This window comes from Centruroides vittatus, unplaced genomic scaffold (genome assembly GCF_030686945.1).
Source record: "Centruroides vittatus isolate TY-2023 unplaced genomic scaffold, ASM3068694v2 contig_484, whole genome shotgun sequence".
NCBI classification, from domain to species: Eukaryota; Metazoa; Arthropoda; class Arachnida; order Scorpiones; family Buthidae; genus Centruroides; species Centruroides vittatus.
In genome coordinates, this window is record NW_027122274.1 from 1,251,523 (window position 1) to 1,276,220 (window position 24,698).

General features: G+C 28.7%; 1 protein-coding gene across 2 annotated transcripts; it reads left to right on the plus strand.

Annotated features, from left to right (window-relative positions):
• The first annotated feature begins 556 nt into the window (after window positions 1-556).
• On the plus strand, window positions 557-24,405 carry LOC136977995 (lipase maturation factor 2-like). Of its 2 annotated transcripts, none has more exons than XM_067273624.1 (16): window positions 557-780; window positions 5,766-5,816; window positions 9,978-10,186; window positions 10,259-10,287; window positions 10,388-10,605; window positions 15,038-15,216; window positions 15,306-15,432; window positions 15,496-15,648; window positions 15,712-15,817; window positions 15,898-15,997; window positions 19,758-19,873; window positions 20,871-20,995; window positions 21,060-21,173; window positions 21,247-21,355; window positions 21,426-21,537; window positions 23,960-24,405. In XM_067273624.1, the coding sequence occupies exons 1-16, from the start codon at window positions 687-689 to the stop codon at window positions 24,119-24,121; spliced, it is 2,004 nt and encodes a 667-aa protein (XP_067129725.1). In that variant the 5' UTR covers window positions 557-686; the 3' UTR covers window positions 24,122-24,405. The 2 variants fall into 2 exon arrangements, with proteins under 2 accessions (XP_067129725.1, XP_067129726.1); XM_067273625.1 differs by having other exon boundaries at window positions 15,964-15,997.
• The last annotated feature ends 293 nt before the right edge of the window (window positions 24,406-24,698 follow it).

The following is a 24,698-nucleotide window of genomic DNA, read 5'->3' on the forward strand; positions in this document are numbered from 1 at the left end:
CCTCACAAAATTAGTGTTCCCAATATTTCATAGCACTTTTTCTTTGTGTAGTATACTTTATGTAATATGCGCCTAACCAAAATGATAAAAATTTACGAGGTCCCTCGTTGGAGTCCAGATCGGTTGATAAATTTCTGAACTGATACTTCGGGTATCATCCTACTAACCGACCATTCCCATTGTGTTCTTGCAAAATAGATACTTTCTTAATGCCCGCAGGGTCGGCCAAAATGTCGAGGCGATTAAGGAATCAGCCTACTGCTCTGTGGAACCAGGAACCGAATCCGCATTAACTCTTTTTTCGAGCCAAACGTGGGTTTGGCTCGAAAAAAGAGTTAAACGTGGGTTTGGCTCGAAAAAAGGATTTCTTATGCTCACAGGGTATCCTTTTTCTTATAACAAAAAAGTATGACGTGAACTAAATATAGGTTAAGTTTTATTATAAACTATTACATTTTAATAAACAATAAAAGAAAACATTTCATAAACATTTAGAATTACTCAAAATAAATAAATAAATAAAAAATTGATGAAATGCCAAAATTTTTCAAACGATAAAGTGGCAACACTTACTCGTGAGTCATGGGTCGTGGGTCCAGCTGCTCTCCCAATGGTGAAAAATACACTTTGACCTGAATTTTGAAATTCTTTTAATTGGAGGACAGTAATATAACAATATTTTTAAAATGGGAGAGGTTATGGTAACGAAGAATCTGTACTTATGGTGCATGTCTAGCATCTATTTATTTGCCTTTGCTTCTCTCTATCATCAAATTCCAGGTATGAAAAAAATTTCAAGGTTAAATACTCGTCTTGGCCCTTTCTTTTATTCTGTATTTTAATAATAATTTAATATATTTTTACAAATCGGTAGTCGTGCCTTAGTTTATATAATTAGTTATCCTCATTCCACTGCATGCCTTCCAGATCATTGCTACTTTAATCTTCTGAAATCATGATTTTTTTAATTCTACAGGAAACTTTCTATATTACAATTTTATTCTAGTAAATAATTATTGAAATCTTTGGTAAACAATGTATTATATATATTTCAAATGTTGACTACCAAAATTCAAATCTAGAAATATGTAATTTATTTTTTTCCACATATGATAATTTTCTCAGGCAACATATTTAAACCAGAGGTTTCTGAAGTGTGAAATGGTCTGTGGACTATTGATGGTTCACAAGCATGTATTAGGTGGTCCACAGACTGACTTATTCCTTTTTGAAAATTCAATTCTATCCCGTTTACCAGAGAAAAGAATGTTCTTGTGGATCCCGTATCTCGTATGAGGTTATTGGAAATATTGTGTGCCGAAATATTTTGTTTGTTATCTAAAGTTATGTTTACGGGATGAAAAGTGGACGAGGATATAGGTGGTCTGTGGTTTTTCTGTGCCTCGATTTAAGCGGTCTGTGGATTGATAACTTTGAGAACTATAAAAGTTGTGCTCGTAATTTTAAGTTTCTTATTCATGGATATGATATTTTGATGAAACAATGTTGTAAATCGATGATTAAATTTAAAAAATGCATATAATGGCTGATAGTGTGTTATCGGCTATTATAATACGTATACTAATAAGTAAGTTTAATAATAAATCGTCCGACGAATGTTTTCGACCTTACTTGAGGTTTGCTTCGGGTTAGAGTAACAACAAATTCCAAATTTGGAATGCTTGGTACAGAACAGATTTTAAAATAATAAACTTTTTAAATTTAATATTTTAAAATCTGTTCCATTCCAAGCGTTTTAAATTTGGAATTTGTTCTTACTCTAAGTTTAATAATATTTCAAGAAAAATGATACCACGTGTCAAGGTTCGGTGAATTTTACATAAAGAAATTGTGTGGAATATAAGGAATTTTATATAAGGAAATTATTTTTGATGTTAATCTGTTTTTATTTATTAATATATTTATTAAAATTATTTGACTATAAAGTACTTTAATTATATGTACAAATATAATAGGAATTGATATTATTTAAACAGAAAATTTTACAATGAATGCAATTTGTAGATTTATATAAGATTATATATATATTAATATTATGGAATAAAATAATTATCATTTATTATATTTTTATATTTATTAAAAACTATCAAAAAATTTACAAGAAATAATTTAGTAAAAAAACCAGCTAAAGTTTTATTAAAATAAATTTTTTGAGTAATGTCTTTAATGACTTCTATTAATTGACCAAATCAATAATTTCTAATGTTTTGATGACTAAAGAATGATACAAGAATTACCCTAGTACTAATAGCAGTTGATATTTGAAATGGCACTATCGGCATCATTAGATTATTCAGATCGGCATCATTAAATTGAAATGATTTGAGTTGAAATACGGTAATTGAAATGATTTGAGTTGAAATACGGTAATTGAAATGATATGAATAGATGGATGTTAAATTATGTCAATCATTATTATTTAAAATATTGTTAATTGATACCATTTAATGAGTTGTTTCAGACTGTGAAATGACCAATGAACACTGTATTACAACCCCTAGGAAAAAGTTTTCATACAGCAAGAGCTATGCAAAAATTGTTGATTGCAAGAATTTTTTTTTATTTGTTAACAAATAATCCTAGAGTAATAAAAACTTGAAGTTTATTTCTAATGATAAGAGCTTTTATTAAGCAAAATAATTCAGAATATTAAAAAAAAATCTTGCTTCAATCCTAGTCTGGAAAAAGTTTTCAAACATTCTCATCCCAGGAAAGAAGTTTTTGAATATAGTAGAAAAAAAATGTGTTAAAGTACTCTGTAACAATAACAACATTAATTTCTGCAAATTAGTTGTCTGAAAGTATTACTTATGTCTCTTTCCATTATATGCTTCCTGCCTGAATCAGATATGCCTAAATGGCACTGCTGTAAAGCACCCTCTTGCAATATAAATTTGAAAAACGTAGTTACAAACATATGTACTTAGGTGCAATGAACAAAGTGTGAATTATTTGGTAAAGAGGCTTTTTTAATGCAGTTGGATAAGCAAGCCAATGACAACCTGTTTCATTTGAAACAAACTGTCATTGATTTGCTTATGCAGCTGTACTAAGATTGCTTTACCAGGCAACATGAGAAAAGAGTTCTTGAGACTTAATAGGTTGGCAGCACCTGATAAATTCAACTAGTTCAACTTAAGGAAGGACAATGCTGAGATATGTGAAATTTTGTTTGAAATTAGTAGAAAAGTACATTATTTTAAATAGGGTATTCAGCGAGACTGACAATCTAGTTCAACTTGAGGAATTCGAGATAGATAGATTTGAGATCAGAGGTTTTACTGTATTTAACTTTATGTAAGATTAATTAAATAATGTTATATATTATTTTAGTAAGTTCAGATTGATATGTATGGATGTTTAATGCTATAGTTAACAAAAGCACTTAAAATATTTTCAATGTCTGTAACATTTAAAATTAAATTATTTGAATTGATCTATAAGTGAATTGATTCCAAATGTACTGTACTATTGATAAAATTTCATACCATCTCATTTTCTACTATTTTGCATCATTTGTCAATTGACATCTACTAAAATATTTTTTGAAATTAGAATTATCTTTTAAATAAATATAAAATATCATGCAGCTTGATAAATAAAATTTGTACAAATAAAAAAACTTTCAGCAAAGATTATCATAGACATTATCAATGTGACATCTTTCTATAATGGATTAAAACTCTCTGAAAAAACATTTGATAGTTTTGAATCAACTTCTTAAAATAGAGTTGACATATTTATCTTTACTGCTTTTTGTCGTTTTGGTGCCATATACAACAGGTTTTAACTAGTTGAGACTTAAAAAAATTTTTTTTAGATTGTTCAGATTTTGTTTAGTTGGCTTAGGCAATTGTTTTGCTTATGTTGCTTAGCATAAATAAACATTGAATGCATTTGCAAAAATTGCATATTTTGTGAACCCATTTATTTGTGATATTGAAAATAGATATCCAGTTTTTGAAATTTCAGAACTATTTTAGAAGGCTCTTATATGACAGTATATCCTTTTTTTTTTTTTTTTTATCCTTTTCAACCTGTGGGCACTGAGGGCACATTTTACTTACCTGGTTGTTATATATAACAGAGAGACAGAGAGAAAGTATGACAATCAGTCAAAAAAAAAAGACCCCTCAAGATTTTTACATATTTGGACTCAGAACCTTGAAATGTCATGAAACGAAAAAAATTTTTCCTGTATGTATGGATGTGAGGCATGATTTTGCTTGCTCATTTGAAGCTTAATAACTCCTGTGCCTTTTGTCAAAAATTTCTGGAATTTTGAAGAGAGGTTTGTGTTTTAGGGGAATTGATACTATTAAATTTTATTGGTTAAAGGTCAAGGGGTGGTGAGGTAGAGGAGGGGGGGTAATGTGCCATATCTCAAGTGTGGTCAGACTTAATGATTTTACTTGCTGTTAGCATTTACAATTTTTTTATAAAATTTGTGTTTACCGTATAAACCACACTCGTACCCAGCAGAATTCAATATACAAAAAACTTAAACAAACACCTTAATGTTCGCTGAGAAATTTATTAATTTAACTAACGTTTTCGGCTTATTCAATAAGCCATCTTCAGGTTTTTAACTTTCGAACAAAAAACAATATCGTTCTATTAAAAGAATACCATAGTTTGAAAAAATTCAAATCATTAGTAACGGTCAAAAAATAAAACAAAGAGGATGAACATGGTAATAAAAATAAATAAATATACATAAATAAATAAAAATGGTAATATAAATAAATAAGTATACAAAAATATATAAAAACAAAAAAAGAAAAAAAGAAAGAACGTGGTAATATAAATAAATATACAATAAAATCGTAAAAGATACAACAAATGTAAGGTAAAAACGTTTTACTCGTGCCCATATATACTACTATCTATCCTAACCAGAAATACTTCCCCATAGAACTCACGTGTCTCTTATAAATTTTTAACTGCATATTTCCAAGCTGAAGGAAGACCTTCTGCGTCCCTTGCGTTAATACATTTATCTCTTAGTTTGCTTCTGTAAATTTCTATCTTTTCAGCCGCTCTTGCCAAAGTTGGGGAGTGTACCTGCTTTATGATTTTCGCCTCATTCCAATGTACTAAGGATCCCTCCGTCTGCCCCATCTGGGCTAATACCGTCGTGTTGGAACCTTTTCTAATATCATATTTATGTTCCTTGATCCTTATTCCTAGGTTTCTAGTAGTAACCCCTACATAATCTTTATTAATACCTAATAGCTGGTTCTCGTAGGGAATCTTATACACACCCGCCTTATCTTCTTTTTTAACTAACCCTTTATCGTTTCTAAGTATTTTATACAAATTCGGAGCTCTTTTCAAGATCACCCTTGTATCCTTAGTTCTTGCTATTTCTTTCATAATCCCTCTCAGATACTTATTGTATGTAAATTTCGTGTATCTGTAAGGCCCGTGCCTGGTGTTCTTATCATTACTGGCCTCAAATTTTCTAATAATTCCCTCAATGACTTTCCTCCTATAACCTAATGTTCCTGCTATCTGTATAATTCTTTCTATCTCTGTATCCCGGTCTATCACATTTTCACAGTATATAAAGGCCCTTCTAACCAATGCTCTAAATGCTGCTAACTTATATTTATAAGGGTCATTAGAGCTTGCAGGGATATATAGTGGGCTATGTGTAGGTTTAATGAAAACGCCGGTGGATATATGCCCTTTTCTTTTTTCTCTAATAATTTATATTAATTAATATAAATTTTTTATTTCAGGACTTTATGGAGATAATGGCATTCTTCCTGTAAAAGGTGTCATTCCATTAGGTATGTCTATTTTAAAAATTTCTTTATTAAAATAATAATTGAAAATGTTACTTTAATTTTTTAATGTAATTATAAAGTCTAAAAATAGAAAATGATAAATTTTTTCTTTTCAAATTTAATGACTAAACTAATTATTTAAATAAGTTCAAATATTGATAATTTTAATAATTTTATCATTAATTATGGAGACAGAACTTATGTATATATTCATAATTAATGATTGGATAGTCTAACTGCAAATGAAATTTCTTTATAATTTTTGAAAATAATCAAAATATAAATTATTGACAACTATGGCAATGTATGGATGTTTAATGCTATTTCTTAGATGCAATGAACAAAATGTTAAGAAATAATTATACTTCCTGTCACTTTTGAGGATGATTTTTTTGTAGAAAATTCATTAGAGCAGGGAAAAAATTAAAATAAACAGGCCATTTTCATAAAGTTACTCAAAATATTCAAAAATATACAACTTTCTGTAAATGTAGTCCACAAATGCACATACCAAAATCTAGATAAATTTTATTACAAGTAAATTGCTGAAAGGAAAGTTAATCATCTATATTACATTACTTTTGATCATTTTTTATAACTATTGATAATTTTTTTATAACATTTACTAATTTTGAATCAACTTCTTAAAATAGAGTTGACATATTTATCTTTACTGCTTTTTGTCGTTTTGGTGCCATATACAACAGGTTTTAACTAGTTGAGACTTAAAAAAATTTTTTTTAGATTGTTCAGATTTTGTTTAGTTGACTTAGGCAATTTTGTTGCTTATGTTGCTTAGCACAAATAATTATCTTGATTTGAAACAAAACAGAAGATAATTGGGTAGTTCTAAGCTACGAAGTGTCCCTTCTTCATATATACAGAAGGATTGCAAAGGATTTAAACATACTTGTAACATACAAAAGGAAATCCAACATTTTCCACTTTCTGTCTAATGCAAAGGACAGCACTGAGGATGCAAGAGCATCAGGGGTTTACTGCATCCCACTACAGGATGATAGGTTCAACAGAATACTAATGTATATAGGATCCACTTACATATCACTGCAAGCCAGGTTAAGAGATCACAAATATGACAGAAAAAGGAAACATTAATACAGCTCTTACACATTATGCCAGCAATCCAGGGATTTCCCCCTGTTGGGACCAAGCTACCCTAATACACAAGGTTTTCGACCGGCAAAACATTAGAGCATCGGAAGCCATAGAGATCTACAGGGTGGACAGAAGAGCCTGCATCAACATGGATGCCATATATGTACCAAATGCATGGAAGTACTATTTAGACTCCTAAAATATATCATCATATATGATATGTCACAGTCTTTATTTGAACTTTTTTGAAACTAAATGAGAAGGTGGCTACATTCTACAAATAGAATGGTTTTTTTCTGTTTTACATTTCCTGAAGAGGGCCAATAAAGTAGTGGCCAAAAACGTTCGAATATTAAATTTGGGTGTTTCTTTGCTGAAAATTTTGCATTTAGGTGTGATTCTCTACATATGGCAATGATTTTATACATCACTTTAAATAGATACCATCAAACTTCTATATAATGAAGTCACTAAATTCTGGAAAAAATCTGTTATAGGGATATTTCATTATACAGAAATTATACATTTTGGTAAATTAAGTATTATTTTAACATAATTTTTTTGTTATTTTATGCAATTTAATATAAATGTAATATGCAATAATAACGTAATATAAATGTAGTTTTAATTTTAAATAAGTTTATATTTGTGTGTTAAAGTACTTACAACTTAGTTAACCACTTTTTGCAAAAAAAATTGTAATTTTTTGTTGCACAGAACAATTAAAAAAATGTTTTCTCTTCGTAATAATCACACATATTAAGAGCATTAAAACTGCTTCATCTACATTGATGTAAATGCAAGTTTCTAGCATGTTTTCCCATAGATTTCACATTGTCGGGTAAGTTCAGAATTGATTTGCAATTTGTTATTATAGTTGATAAATTACTCACAGGAATTCCAAACTTTGCTATGTTTCTTCTTTGATCTTTTATCAACTTCTTGCAGCATACTGCTTTTTTTTAGTAATGCTTAAACACTATATTAACAGTTCTTCAAATTTCAATTGGACAACTTATTAAACAAAATAAAATCTCATTAACTTCAAAAATTAGTCCAGCAGTTCTCAAAATTATCACCTTTCTAACATTTTCAACTTTCGTTAATTGTAAATTGTTTATATGTCAACGACTGCATTTGAACCTAATCTCTCTCTCCCTTTACAACTAGTAGCCATGTGGGGAACAGATTACATGATGGTTTTAAAAGCTAACAACTAAGTTAAAAGCTAATTTCTCACACCTGGGCACAGTTTTACAAAAGGTTTACAGATTGATATCTGAAATTGAACCTAAATTCAAACTCTGCCCAGAGGGAGTAATCGACTTTTAATGACCAATGGTCCTTACGAATGAAAAAATTCGCTATATTGAAATTTTACTTCATTATCTAGAAGCAATTTTACATATATTTTTGGCTGAAAGAGCAGTGTACAATCCAAAAAATTTTTTATATGGAAAATTCACTGTTTAGAAGTTTGTAATATGGAAGTTTGACTGTATTTATAAATTTGAAAATATAAATTTAGATAATTTTTATAACAAGACTATGAATTGATTAAGATGACATCAATGATACTATTGATTTAGAAATTTTATATTTTGAATTAATAATTTTAAAAAGGATGAAATTAATAATTAGAGCATTAATCATGAATTTGCAGAATATAATTTATGATCCCATTTAGAAGAAAAAAATTATTTTTATAAAAATAATTTGACTTTATAAAAATTTGTTTTATAAGATTTTAGTATTACAAAAACCATATAAAAAATGGAAACAACAGAATTTATAACTTTTTAAATATATTAAGGTTGGGAAAATTTATGATAGACAATTGAAATGGGTTGTTGTGAAAGATGATTAATAAAAAGTTATGTTAAGAAGTAATTGGAAAAAATTGATAAAATTTTCTAATGTTTTGTTTAGAAGCTTGAGTTAAAATTTAAAGGAAGGAAAGTGGAACTGTATAAATCAGTAAAGATTTAATCAGTTTATAAAGATTTAGATTAGGTTAGGAAAATCAAAGATAAATTCTTAAAGAATAAGATAACAATAAATGATTGTCATATTATCTAATTAACAATGAAAAGTTCATCAGGATTGTATAATTGTTTAATTGTATAAAGTATTATATACTTTCTTGATAGTTCTATATTGAATGCCATTCTAAGCAGGTAGGTGCAATGACTAATATTTCTGGTGGTCACATTTTTCCATTATTAATTGATTATTTAATTGACATATGTCACAATTATTTCTACAAATCAGACATTATTTCAAATGCAATGTAGCTAACAAAACAAATATTAAATAATTAGCAATGTAATAGTAAAGTGAAAAATTTCAAAAATAAGCAGATCTTGCTGAAAATTGAGCTGTCAGATGTGATAATTGGCTATGAGTGAGATCAAAGCTTATTCATTAAAAAAGATGTGTTTCTAAAAATTTAATAGCACTAAACTAGAACATTTTTGTTTGAAAACACACAAAAAGCCAACATCTTGTAACAGAACTAGATGTGTCACTATGATTATCCTGAATTATTGTTATTAATAAAGTTATCATTTCTTTAAAAATTATTTGTTTTTTAACATTAATTTAATACTATTTAAATTTAAAATTATTAATGTTTTTTGAATGGCATGATTATTTATCAATTATTTCAATTATTGGAGAATTAATTGTCACATCTCTAGATTAAGATATGCTTTACGAAGAAAGTAACGAATTTAAGTGCATATAAAAGGATGTAGAATTGTAAATAATTTAGATTTTTGAAATTTAAAGTATTACAGATTTGAGTAGACTGTTGGAAGAATTTGAAAGAATAAAAGTATAGTTTGCCTTTTCACAAGCTTTTTTTCCTTTCTTTTTTAAAAAAACTTTTTTGGTTAGTAAAATCATCAATTGGATCTTGCCAAATAAGAGTGTACTTTTTGGAATAAAAAAAACTAATAACTTAAGTATTCTCATTTAAAATGATAAATTTTTCTATATGTTAAATAATGTAAAAAATGTTTGAGTCTGTATATATATTTTAAATAGAATCTGATGCTGCCACCATTGAAACAAGAGCCAGAGAATTACCAACTTTACTATGGTTAGCTCCATTGTTTGGATTGGATGCACCTTTAATGATGGAGTTCCTCACTTTATTAGGCATTATTATTTCATTTGGAGGAGTTGTGTGGAATCGTCTTAGAGATTGCACTAATTATGCCTTATTATGGATGATATATTTTTCTGTTTTTCAGGTAGTTTATTATTCAAAATTCAATCTTAAATATCGATATCTTCCAAATATTAAATAATTTTTTGCATCTTAGGTTGGACAAACATTCATGTGGTTTCAATGGTAAGTATATATTTAATTACATTAATTTTTTATATATCTAAAATATATTGCTATTTTAGAAATCACTTGCATACCTTTTTACAGGAATATATTTTTGTAGGGACATTTTACTTTTAGAAGCTGGATTTCTAACTATTCTTCTAGCACCATTGGGAATATTCCATCAACAATATTCAATTAGTTTCTTGTCTTCATTGAGCAATAAGCCATATGATACAGTTAATTTATGGTTGCTGAGATGGTTATTGTTTCGTGTGATGTTTGCATCTGGAGTTGTTAAGTTGCTTAGTAATTGTCCTACTTGGTGGAATTTGACTGGTAAGTTTCCTTTTCCATAAATTTACTTGAAAATTTTTAGCTTCTTATATTTTTATACATTATTGTAAATTTATTTAATTGATGTTTTGAATAATTTTTTTTAAATATAAATATTTTTAATAAAATTATTCAAAACATCAATAAAAAAATTACACCATTCAAAAACTAATCACTTCAGATACATAAAAAAATTATTCTACATTTTTAACTAATTAATTATTAATAAAACAAATTATGTTAATTAAATAATAATTAAATATGGACATTCACAATAAAATTCCAAACCAATTATTATTAGTGCCAAATATTTTTAATGCTGTTTTGAAATTATAAAATTTCAGCAAATTATTGCAACATACAGTACTAATTTGAGATAATATATTAGTTACCAAATCATCTATAGTATTAACTATTATTGCTAAACATGTTGCTATTGTCAAGTGTTTGCCAGATTATATCGAGCTATAATAATTAGTAGCATTATTATAGCCTGATGCAATCCAGCAATCATTTGGCATTAAACCAAAAACCAGGTTATTGGATTTTAAATTTCAATGTTGTTATCTGTTGATTAGTTGGCTTTAGTGGTTAACCTATTGGTTGTTCAAAGTTTTCTCCATTGCATATGATGCCATGTTGAATTTTCATCAATGTTAAGCCTAACGAAAATTACACATTTTTGAAAAGAACGATTATGGCTACTGTATTGTTTGAAATTATTTTTTTATTTTTCACAAACAAAATAGATATATTAATAAATGTAATAACCAAAAAAATTATATTTCAAAAGTTAGTTTTAATATGAAAATTGTAATGACTAGCGACACCTAGTTTCAAAAACGTTTCAATGCTGAAATGAGATATCTCGGGTCAACCGGACGAGGTTAGAGGTCACGACCCTGAGATATGTTGTGAATAACACAGGACAGATTAAATGATTAAAATAATATGGAGTAATTTTAATTAAATTTAAAAACTTGGAAAAACCATTGCTCAGAGCAGCATTCTAATTTTTCATTGTCATTTATTCTCTTTGAGTACTCTGAATACGAATGTTTCTTGCATTATCAATTAATTTGAACTACATACCTACATACATACATGCATGCATGCATGAACAAATTTTCACATGAGATATTATTGGCAGCATATTTGTTCACACATTAATAAATACATTTAAATCTTACTTATGGTTATTATTTTTTTTTAATTAAAATAATTTTTTTTAATGATTAGATAATTTAAAAAATATTAAGTTATGCAAATAAATCAAAGATTATAATCTGTAAATGATTTTAGCTAAATTATAACTTGGCAAAATTTAAATGAATTACAGTAAAACCTTAATTTAATGGACTAATTCATGCAAGAAGGTGTACATTAAAGCCAAAACTTTGTTATATAATAAAGTAGGTTTTCTGAATGCATGTGTTAAAAAATTGACAAATTAGTTTATCTATTTTTACTTATGTAAATAAATTTCCTGTAATTTTAATTATAATATTTCCATAATTTTAATTACACAAATTTAATTTCACAGAAAAGTTTTCTATATGTATTGTTGCTTGCTTACTCACTAATTCTGAGACTGTAGTAAACATGTATACCATCTAAATCAAAATAAATAAATAAACATTTTTGGAAAATGCACTTACACAGTAGTCGAAGACATAATTTTCATTTCTTATCTAATAAATTGGGCATGCAGATGATTCACTGATAACTTTATGGTGGACATAGGTCTTGCCATATTATACGACTTGCTTACCTCTTACTATCTGGTGTCTGTGTTGACAACTGTCGCTGCTCTATTAGGTACAGTACATGCTGGTTATGTCAAAAAAAGAATGTACAGCAACCAGCAGGTACAAAACCAACAGAAGAAAGTATAAAAAACAAAAATCTGATACCAAAAGTAAATGATGAGATAACCAATAAAGAATCATCCAAAGAGGTAAACAAACCTGCATGCATTGCTGAAATGGTTATCAATGCTGGCTTGACAGAACTGCAGAAACAAGAAGAAAAAGAGGTGCAAAAGCAGTAGCTGTCTGAAATTTTCTGTCTCATGCAAGAACAAGCTGATAAATTTGGAGACACAACAATGTCAGATGTAGAAGAACAGATGAAATTATACCTCTAAATTAATTGTGATGCTTTTAGTTCATTTTTAAAAATTGTTAATTATGACAGGGTATAAAATAAACAATCTTTCAGATTCACAATATTAAGATTCCATGTTTTCATTGGAAATATTTTACTTAATTAAAAAATTTTAAAAAAATCTGATTTATTACAAAATGAAAATTTAATTTACAATACTATATAAGTTTACTATATTTGTTTAGTTAAATACAATTAAGTATTTAAGTAAACAAATAAATAATGTTAAATTTTAAATTTAACAAAAACAAAAAAATTTCCAATTGTGTCTTTGATTAATGATATATTGAGGCACTCCTGTTGTGGTGTAAAGTTAAGAGTGATGACTCTTGGATTTGAACAAAGTCGTTGATTTAATTTCATTTAAAAAGTATTTTAAAATTAACAGGTTGTTAATTTTCACATGCATATGGACCAGAAATTTTGTCTATTAAATCAAGGTTTTACTGTATTTAAATTAAGAACTGTAAAGATAGAAATCCATAAAAATTAAGAGAGATTAACTTTTTTGTTTATTATTTATAATTCTGTTTGTTGCCATAGCAACAATTTCAAATAATTAGAATAAGAATTCCATTATCAATTTCTTAAAGTAACTATGCTATTGCATTAAACAGTAAATGAAATAGACCATTGAACAGAGATTGTTGACAAATGGCTGGAAAATCCAAAAAAATCAAGACATTTTATAGCAAAAGAGCTATAGAAGTATGGTGGATGGAGTATTAAATTAGTATCGTAAGACATTATCCATTTTTTGAAAACCAGATTCTGATGGAAAGTATGATGCTTTCAACCTACAACTCAACTAGAAGATAACCAAAGTCATTTCCAAAAATTGCAGTATGTCAGTGAGAGATAATAGCGAGGTTGAGGCCGAAGTTTTAAACATGAAAACATGTATGTCGGACGTTCAGTGCCACTTTCCTGTAAGCCTAGAAGTTTGACAGTGATGTTTGGAATGTCTAGCATGATTTCACTGAGTTTTCAAACATCCATTGTCAAACTTCTAGACTTACAGGAAAGCGGCACTGAACGTCCAACGTACACGTTCTTGCATTTAAAACTTCGGCCTCAACCTCGCTATTGCAAAAAAATGTGAAACTAATCAAACAATGGTCCAAAAGGCTAAGCAGTGTGCAAGTATGAGATTATATAAAAAAATAAAAGATGTGTAAAGTAATTGAAAAACAAAGAAGGTAATTAAAACTAGAATTCAAAAATTGTATCAAAAACCAGCACACTTATAAACTGGAACTGTATAACTAAATAATCCACACCTAAATGTGATTTCTAAATGTTAAAATGTTCAAGCAGTAAATTTGTGTTTATTATGTGGAAATCGCATTTCCAGCACATAATAAACACAAATTATCGTTGATTATTTTGTCAACAATTGTATTCTTTAATTGGCAAGGGGAATGTTTGTTTGGTTTTAGATGATGAAACATATGTGAAGGCTGACTTTTCAACACTTTCAGGTTCATGCTACTCCAGAATCTCAAACATCAATTGGTGTCAAAAAGTTTGGCAAAAATGTTTGGTATGACAAGCAATTTTCCAGTATGGATTGAAAAGTTTGTCATTTGTTACAAAAGGAAGTATTAGTGCTGAAATTTATATTAATGAATGTTTAAAAAAGTCTTCTTCCTTTTTTAAGAAAGCTTGGTGCATGGTGATCATACTTTGTTTTGGCCAATTTGGCAACTATACACTAAGTAAAATCCACAAAAAGTTGGAACAGCATTGAATTGATTTTGTATCTAGAGACATAAATCCACCAAACATACCACAATGACGACCAATAGAAAGATTTTGGTCTCTTGTAAAAAGTAAATTGAAAAAACATAAATGCAGAACAAACAGCAAGACATTAAGAATTTTTCTCTTAACTGGAAAAGAGCAGTCACAATGATTGAAGGAAACACTGTTAAAAATCTCATGAAGAGCATTCAAAAGAAACTTCAAAAGAAATTGAGCAAAACTTAAATGTTGTTATTATTTAAGTCTTAAATGTATTTTTAAAAAACAAACTTTTAAATAAAAATAAAATGTTTCTGATTACATTAAAAATAAAAGTTATTACCTTTTTATTTTTACAGTTTTGTAATTGTTAGTCCTTAATTTATAAATTTGAATCATGTTTTAGATTATAATAATTAATTTATTATTTAATTTGTATTAGTTAAATGTATTATTTAACTAATTTAATAAATAAAATAGTAAAACAGTGAGATCTAATTTAATATAATTATAAAAAATTTTCCAGCACTGACCATCCATTTTGAAAGCCAGTGTATTCCTACTTCTCTAGCATGGTTTGCTCATTATCTTCCAACTTGGCTGTTAAAATTGGCTGTGGTTGGGACATTTGTGATTGAAATTGCCATCCCATTCCTATTTTTCATTCCTATACACTCTTTGCGTGTATTCAGTTTTCATGCTCAAGTATATATTTGAATTTATAAAATTGTTAATTTTTATAATTTTATTGCTAACTTTTTAGCTTTACTAACTTTTGATTTTTATATTTGTAGATGTTGTTTCAAGTTTCCATAATATTAACTGGCAATTATAATTTTTTCAATTTACTAACTATGGCGTTATGTCTGTCATTAGTAGATGATGATTTTCTACTTCATGCAGTTCAGGGTAGATCAAATAGTAAGTTAAATAGGTTTATCAGTTTTTCTTACTAATTTATTAGAAATTAATCAAATTTATTAGTTGTTAAAGGTGTTAGTGGAACAGCATTCAGATGGATGAGATACTTTTTTACTCAAGTAATTGAGATATTGATATATGGCGGCCTTATATATTGGACCATTCAATTTTTTAATCTTCGTATTTTATCAGATTGGACCATTGAATCCAAAATAGGTTAGGAGCATTTTTTGTTTTTTAATTAATATATGCAAAACAACTTACAAGAATTTTTTGCAGCATTTAGTAAAAGAGAGTTTTTAGTGTTTATTAAAAAAATACTGCCTGTAACAATATGGATAGGAGTACTTTCTTTGTCTGCAAATATATTAATTGCCCTCTACAGGTAAGTTTGTTTGTTCTGTTTTAAAGAAATTTTTACTATTACATTTGCATTAGTCTAATAGTAAATAAAAATTGTTTTAGATCCATTGTTAACGGAAGAGGATTTGTTGGTAAAGTCATATTTATTATTGGAACTTTGTTTTTTAGTGGTGTGGCAGTATGGATGTTTAGTATCAGCTTGGTAAGTTGAAGTATTTTATTCTGTGATATCATAAATTGTATATAAGTGTAAAGAAATAAAACTAAATTTAAACAAATTTTTCAATGCAAATTAAATCTATATTTAATATATAAAGAAGAAAGTTTGTTAATTTGTTTTTTATACATTTTGACATTGTTTGAGCAAATGCAATGAAACATTCGGCAACTGACTCGGGAGGTCAATGATTACTTTTGATTGAATTAACTCCACCCACCCACAATAGGCTCCCCTTTCTATCCCTTTCTACCATTAGGATGTTGGTGTTCAAAAAGGAAAATTACTTAATTCAAGGTTACCAGCAAGCATAAAATATGTTTTTAGGGATTTTTGAGAGTTCTGAATTTAAATATTTGGTCCATTTTATTATGAAGTTTGATTGGTTGCAAGAATACTATTTTATATTCAGTTGTGAATGATACATTAGAGTTAACTTTAGAAAAAATTTAGCTGTCTTGAATTCTTGGGCAGGCAGAAGTCAAAGATTAGAAAATAATCATTGACTTTTGTTGAACAACACCATTTCCTGTCTATCTGACCAATGAAATTGTGCTGTTCATATGATTCATGTATCATGATAAAACACAATATTGGTAAGCTAAAATAAAGATATGAGTTGTTGTTATCATCTGTAAAATGTTATGTAGGGCATTTTTACCAGACAGTGAGAACATCATCCACATATCTACAGAGGCTCATTTTCTAGATGTTACACTCACAATTAGGAATGGCAATATCTTCACAAGCATTTACATAAAGCTGTCCTACAATCCTTTGTTCATTCCTTGCTTTTTCCACAATCCTTTGTTCATTCCTTGCTTTTTCCACAATCCACTCAACTATAAGTTAGCAGCATTTAAGGTGTTGATCAGGAGAGCCTACACACTGCATAGATGTCCATGATAGAACAAAGGAATTTGATCTTATTGTGTTCTTTGGTTTACAATTTGGTTATAAACATCGGACCATTAAAGTACGCATTGATGCTTCCAACTAAAAATGGACTGTCCCAGAACAATTCACAGACAGAATGCTTGATCATTATCTATGGTTATCTCCAACAGGAACAGAACAAGAAATTGGCAACACCATAGGGTGTAGCATTACTTACAGGAGAAACAGCACAGTTTAAAGAATGTTGAGAGGTGATAAGTATTCTCTGGACATGTACAGGTCGCAGGTGTTTACACAATACCTTTAATGGACCAGAGGTTATCATATAACCTTTGCTACATCAGGGCCACCCTAAGATCCCTACTATAACATTTAAAAGAACACCAGGATAACACCAGGAAATCTAACCCAGCCACTGCCTTAGCAGTATTTGCTTACGTTAGCAGTATTACTAATCAGGGATTTACAAGTGTTGAATAAGACCAAGCTATAATTGCCAAAAAAATGGGAATCTGCCAACATATATGATATGCAGAGGCCTTTCATATCTACAATGCTTTGTCATGGTCATTCTGTCAACTTCAAAGATGTTAATTCTTGGCAGCATGGAAGTTCGTTTTTGAATACCCACTGTGCAAGTAACTTGAAGCCCTATGGATGTCTATGGCAGTGATTCTCAACCTTTTTTTCGTCACAGTACATTTTTAATAATTTAAAAATTTGGCAGCACACACGGTTACCTCAGTAAGTATCGCAGGACAACTGGTGACATCAAAACAGTGATTTTTAAACGTAGTTGGTTATTTAGGTAACATTTTCCAAATGCCTTAATAACTACTTGCAATTACTGGTAACACCAGTTACAATTTCCAAATGCGCCCTAGGAAAGTAGAACCAATTGAACTACTTGTATGACATTGCTTATGTATGGGTATTTGCAGTGACGGCACTCTTCAAAAATCTCACGACACATTAAAGTGCCACGGCACAGTGGTTGAGTGGCATAGACAGTTTAAATTTTTATTTTTGTATTTTTTGTAGTTATGTTTGTTTGGTTTTGATTTTACTTTATTTTTATATTATTATTTTTGAATTAGTTCAAAGTTGTGCATTCTTTTTGCAGTTTGTTAATGGTCCAATTGCAAATGTTTTGATTTTGCATTCTAGAATGTGAGCATTTAAACTTCCTTATGACATTCCATTGTGAGGAAGATCTTTGAAAATGATCAAAAATGCTTTAGTTATTAAAATATTGCTGCATTTTAAGATTTTGTGTGTTTTACTTTAATCAAAAGTTTATATTGAGCTGACAACAGAAATGAGAATTTTGACCTCAATCATGGTACATAGAGAATAATTAAGTAACTTGTGTTTATGAAAATTCTTAACAATTAGCAGAATTTATGGCAATTATAAGTTGCAATAACAATATGATTGACATAATTGTTAGAAGTGATTATTGCATTTGTCCTTACCAAAAAGTGTTCAAAGCAGAAAACTTGTTACATTTTCTAGATTTATGAATATTATTTCAATTCCTTTGTCAATCTCCTGCAAAAACAGAAATGATTGTTTATAGTGCATTATGTTAATTTTTAATTACAAATTAGCAATTATTTATTGTGACATCATCACAATGCTGGGCTGCAATTTTCAATTTATTTAATTTAAAATATATGCTCTCCACTTCAAATTAGTGTCAGCTTGACCCAGTACATCATATTTTTCCTTTAACAATAGAGTTGTGCCAGTCATCTATCTAACACCTTTGAGGAGAAAATATTGGAATTGAAATAATGTGACTTCTGGTGCAAACTAGAAGTTCATATACAGGGTGGGCCAGCGAAAATGAAACGGCAGAGTGTTCGTGTTCGTCCAAGCAAATCGCTCGGACAGGTCGATTTTATTCTCGAGGGGACATCTTTTGCAATAAAGTTTTTGCAATTCTGAATACAACAGATAACAAAAAAGTTTAAAAACTCATTTATTTTGTATTAACTAAACAAACATTTATTTCGAAAAAATTGTTTGTTTAGTTAATATTCAGATTCGCAAAAACTTTATTGCAAAAGATGTCCCCTCGAAAATAAAATCGACCTGTCCGAGCAATTTTCTTGGACGAACACGAACACTCTGCCATTTCGTTTTCGCTGGCCCACCCTGTATAGTTAGTCAGGGCCTCCTGCTCCTAAGGTTTTCCTATCTGGTCTCCTCTTTCGTCTATCTAACTCCATTCTTGAGATTAAGGAAAGTCAGACAGACCAGATGACAATAAGAATTTATAATCTACAATTTTTTCAAATTGCAGCCCAAAAATGACACCTTCATTATTTGTGGCCGACAGTTATGAATGTTAAGAGATTTGTGCAGAGATTTTTAAGTTAACAAAATTTTTCAAAAACTTTCAAATTTTCTTTCTTGCTTTCAACCAAGCTTTCATTTGATGTAAAATATCTACCTAATTCTAATCATAACTTGCACCTTCCTTGTTAGACCAAAGAGAAGTTACACTCAAAAGATATCAGGAAAGTGATAATTTGACTTTTAATACTTTTGTGCAAAGCCTTCTTATTTTCCACAGTATGGTAATTACAATCAATATAATTTAAATTAGAGGCAATCCCACAAACACTAATAATGAAAGTTTATTACATTACAGTTAATAAATATATGAAATATTTTTTAAAATTAGGCAAATAATACAATTTGTTGTATTATGTGCCTATATATAACATATATGTATACAAAGTAACATTTTTAGTTTTATTTCCTTGATTATGTTGTACAGATTTTAGTAAAGAAAATTGTTTTGAATAAATATATAATAAGCATCCAATATTCTCTGCAGATTCCACATACAATAATTGATAGGAGCAGCCAGCAGAATCTTTGGCCAGTTGTTCGAACTTGGCATTCTCGAGTTGACAAATTTAATCTGGTAAATTCTTATGGACTTTTTCGGAGGTAATAATAAATTTTTATATTGAAGTGAAATTACGGTAGAATCTCATTTTAACAGATTGTGGAACAACGGATTTCTCGGAATAATGAATTTTTTTCTAGGTCCTGTCAAATCAATGTAATTTTTACCTCCTTTTAGTGGATCTGTTTGGAATAATGGATTTTTCTACCCCAAATCTAGTGTAAACTTTGTATTTTTTCAACATTTAGGTAATATTTGGGATATTTGTTTCTGGAAATTTGTAGAGTTTGATGATGCACTTGTTGCATTTGAGATATGTACAATTGAAGAATTGTACGAAGAAAGTCAGCTGACTGATACAATTGAGGAGGAGTCACCTAGTGAACACTGTTGCTGGTCCAAGTGTACTGTCGAAATTTAGTGAGGCCATCAATATTTCAAAGTGATGAAGACCTTCTTGATGAGTTTCAGCATGAACAAACAGGCTGTACTGTACACAACATCGCTAATATCAAGCAGTGTTATATTCGATAGATAGAAAAGTGGCATCAAAAGAAATCAAGTTTTTTAACAAATCATGAAGTAAGTCAAGCAAAGTGCTGATGAGCATATGTAATTTGCCTCTTTTTATGCTTACAATATGTACAGTTTTCGTCAGCTTTGTTGTACACATGTATGGCATAATATACATATATATGTTACAAACATATGTGTTTCTATAGGATAATGAATAGAGATCTCAAGAGACTGAATAATTTCAAGTACTGGTATTTCATATATATAGGGGTTAAAAAACGGAAATTTTTTTGAATAACTGATAATTTCCTGGGTGTGTGGGAAATCCGTTTGTGATATAACAGATTCTTAGAACAACAGTGATTTTTCAACAGCCCAAGCAATCCGTTAAAACAAGATTCTTCTGTAATGTCGTAGAATGTGACTACATATATCTTAAAAGATAATTTAATTATTTTATTTTTACTTTTATATACAGTATAACTTTATCAACTGTTCTCTAATTATTTTTTTTCCTTGTAGAATGACTGGAGTTGGAGGAAGACCAGAACTGGTTATAGAAGGAAGTAATTCTTTACATTCAGGGTGGAATGAATATCATTTTTTGTATAAACCTGGAAATTTGACATGCAAGCCAGCATTCATCAGTGAGTACAATAGTAGAATTATCTACATAAAAAAAATATGTTTCATAAAATTTCTGCATTTTAGTTCCACATCAACCTAGATTAGACTGGCAAATGTGGTTTGCTGCTCTTGGCTCTTATTCAGAAAATCCTTGGTTTGTTAGTCTTGTTTACAGATTGCTTCATCATCAACAAGAAGGTAAAAGTAATTTTTATATATAGATTTTATTTTATTAAAAATGTTTAATAACCTTTTTAACCTAAAATTTTAGTGCTAGATCTCATGGATAAAGAATTACTTCCATTCCAGAAGCAACCACCCAGATATATAAGAGCAACATTATATAAATATAAATACACAGATTTTACTGTGATCAGAGAGTGAGTGAGTGTTTTAGTTTGGAGAAGATAATATTTTGTTGACTTTACTTAAAATTAATATAATTTTCAGAAAAAAGAATGGTAATTGGTGGAAGAGAGATTCGGGAACAGAATATTTTCCACCACTGAGCAAAGATGATAGATCATTAATTAATTTTATTAAGGCTAAAGACATACCAGTGGTAAGTAGAAATACAAGAAGTCTCTACTAAAGAAGAAAGTTAATTTTGAAAAATAAAATCAAATAGAATTTTTCACTATTTTTATAAATATAAAACTAATTATCACAGTTTATAAAACAAAGTATCAATTTTATTTGAATAATAACTGCAGCTACTATTTTAAACTACATACTTTTTCTGTAGTTATTACTTTCTTTGCACATACCCATTCAATGTGCATTTATTAATAAAGTATTATTTATGAATGTTTAATTTTTAAAACAAATTTTATTATGAAGAGATACCAACTTCCATTTCAAATATATGTTCTGTATACTAATAAGAAAATAATTAAACAAATAGAAAATGAAGCTGTACTGCAAATTATATATTTTTACTTATTATAGTAATATAGATTTACTTGCCATAGTTTAGCAAACTTTAATAAGTTTTTGTTAAACTATGACAGGTATGTATGGTATTTATTTATATAATGATATATATGTATTTTGATTTTATGCTAGAAGGCCATTCAAACTGAATCATTTCTAGCCTGATTAAATTTTTCTCATTACAAATAATGGAAAGTGAATTAATCCATTTTCAGATCCTACACAATATCCATGTCGATAAACTTAAAACAGAAAATACCCATAATTTAAGGTAAAAATAACATAATTAAATGCCCTAATAATAAATTAAAACATGAAAATAATAAATAAATTACATAAATACTGTGCAATAAAATGACAGTGTGCAACTAGTAAATGCAATTTTCAATCTTTGTCATCTTAAACATGGCTGCCAAATCTGCCACACATGTACTGCTTTCATGCTTTCCCATAAGTTCTTTTTTTCACCTCAATTTGTCAATACTACAACCTTCCTCTTAAGCTTTGTTGCTTTCACACACTTCTCAGATGCCATGGTTAAGAAGTAAAGATTATATTGGGTTGAACAGAGTTTGTATATTTTTAACAACTGTCATTAGTGAATGTAGATGTGTGATTTAATTAGAAGATTTGTGAAATGTAACAAATTATTACTAATGTGAAATTGTATTCTTTGTTCAGAAGCTTACTTTAAACTTTTTACTTCACATTTTGTGTGAATAAAATCAAGTTGAAATGTCTTCAGGTGAAAAGCATATCAGACATGTTATGCTTCGAGTTTTGGAAAGGATATTTCTGTACAAGTAGTAAAAAAAAAATTGTAATGTGTATAGGGAAGATGCTTCTAAACGTTCGACATGTCAATTGTGGTTTAAAAAGTTCCATTCAGGAAATTTTGAATTAAAAGATACAAAACATAAGTGTCCAAAAGGTATTAACAAAGAAAAATTGTTAAAAATTGATGAATAACATACAATATATATATAAAACCAAACACACCAAAAATAAAGCAGTGAAAACATGCAAATTTGAGCAAGAGATAATTTTGCACACAATAGATTGTGTTTATGCTTTGAGTGAATTTTTTTTACTGCATATGCAGTTTGAACTCTGAGGTGAATATGCCAAACAATTACCAGATTATATTAATTAATTTTTAAATAATTTGTCTTAGATGGTGGCGTTAGGTGCCATCTCTTATTAAATTTAACAATTATAATTAGATAAAATAATTTAGAATATTCTGGAAGAAAAGAATCAGTCTAGAGTGGGACTAAAATCTGCAATTCCTGCTTACCGTGTGGATGTGTTGCCAATTATGCTACCTGAGCCTCCAGTCTAATCTCCTTTTCCAGACATATATAATTATGATATAACCATCCTTGGTTACTTATGGCACTGATTGAGGACACCTTTAGTGTCTTTGTCCTATAAACTCCTACTCATAGCACTTTGCCGGCCATGGGGTGTATGTGTAAATAAATATATAAACACATACAAATATCTCTAAACCCAATAAATCTGCATGGTAAGTGGGAGTTGCAGGTTTGAGTCCTGCTCCGGACCGATTCTTTTCTTCCAGAATATTCTAAATTATTTAATTTAATAAGAGATGATGTTTAACACCTCCCTCTAGGACAAATTATTTAGAAATTAATTAATATAATCGTGGAAAAGTAACACAATATAATCTGGTAGTAGTTTGGCATATTACAAGTTAATTGGGTTTAGAGATATTTGTATCTGAAATGAATTTTTGTCAAATTTAGTGTTTGAATTCAGCATTTGAAGTATGAGGTACCAATGTATTTATTAAGGAAATTTACAATACATTATAAAAATTAAGTTTTTAGAAATTTATGAAAAGTAAATATAGCTACTATTTGAGGGCAGTTATTTCAAGCCTTAAGGACAAATTACTATTTGAGGATGATTATTATTCAAATAAAATTGGTAACTGAAAGGAATATATTATATTGTTAATAAACCGGATATTATTAATTACTGCTCTCGATAATTAATTTAATTATGAATTATAATTTTGCTTATAGGAAAAATCACTAACAATACGTGTTACGAATTTATTTGTGAAGAGGATACTGACCACAACAAGAAAACTGGCATCAATGTTTCATCCAACAACATTTATTTGGTCATTATTTTGTAGTGGAATAACCATAAAGATGATTTATCCTATTTTACAATTATTATAACTGTAAATTTTTACATTAATACCATATTGGGTATTTAAATTTCCATTCTGTTGCAATATTAATTTTTTTTTTTTTTTTTTGCAATTCTATATCAATAATAACTGAAGTGAATCCTCTTGTATGATGATTTATCATATAAAATGAGAAGCTAGCCAATTTGTCCATGCATACTTACTGTTTGGAGTTATTAGTTTAGGAAAGTTTCCATAAACAAATATCTCCAAAAATTTCATGCTGTACAGTCAACATATCTCATAATAAAGGATTTGAAATATACAAAACAATTTATTGAAAAAACATCTTTCAGTTTAATTTAATGTCTTGTGATATACAAAAGTAAGGATCATACTGTTAAAAGTGAAGAGATTGTGTATAATGATAAACATGGTTTACAGTCAGTGTAATTGAACAAACAAATACAAAGAACAGTTGACCAGCACAAGCCTTCTGTGCTAGTTTTTAACTTGGTGGAAGTCGGTACAGAAAAAGGGTGTGGGACAATGTGACACCCCCTGGCAGTTGAGAATAACAGTACAAAATTCACATTCCTTAAGACATCTCCTCATTTCGATGTCTC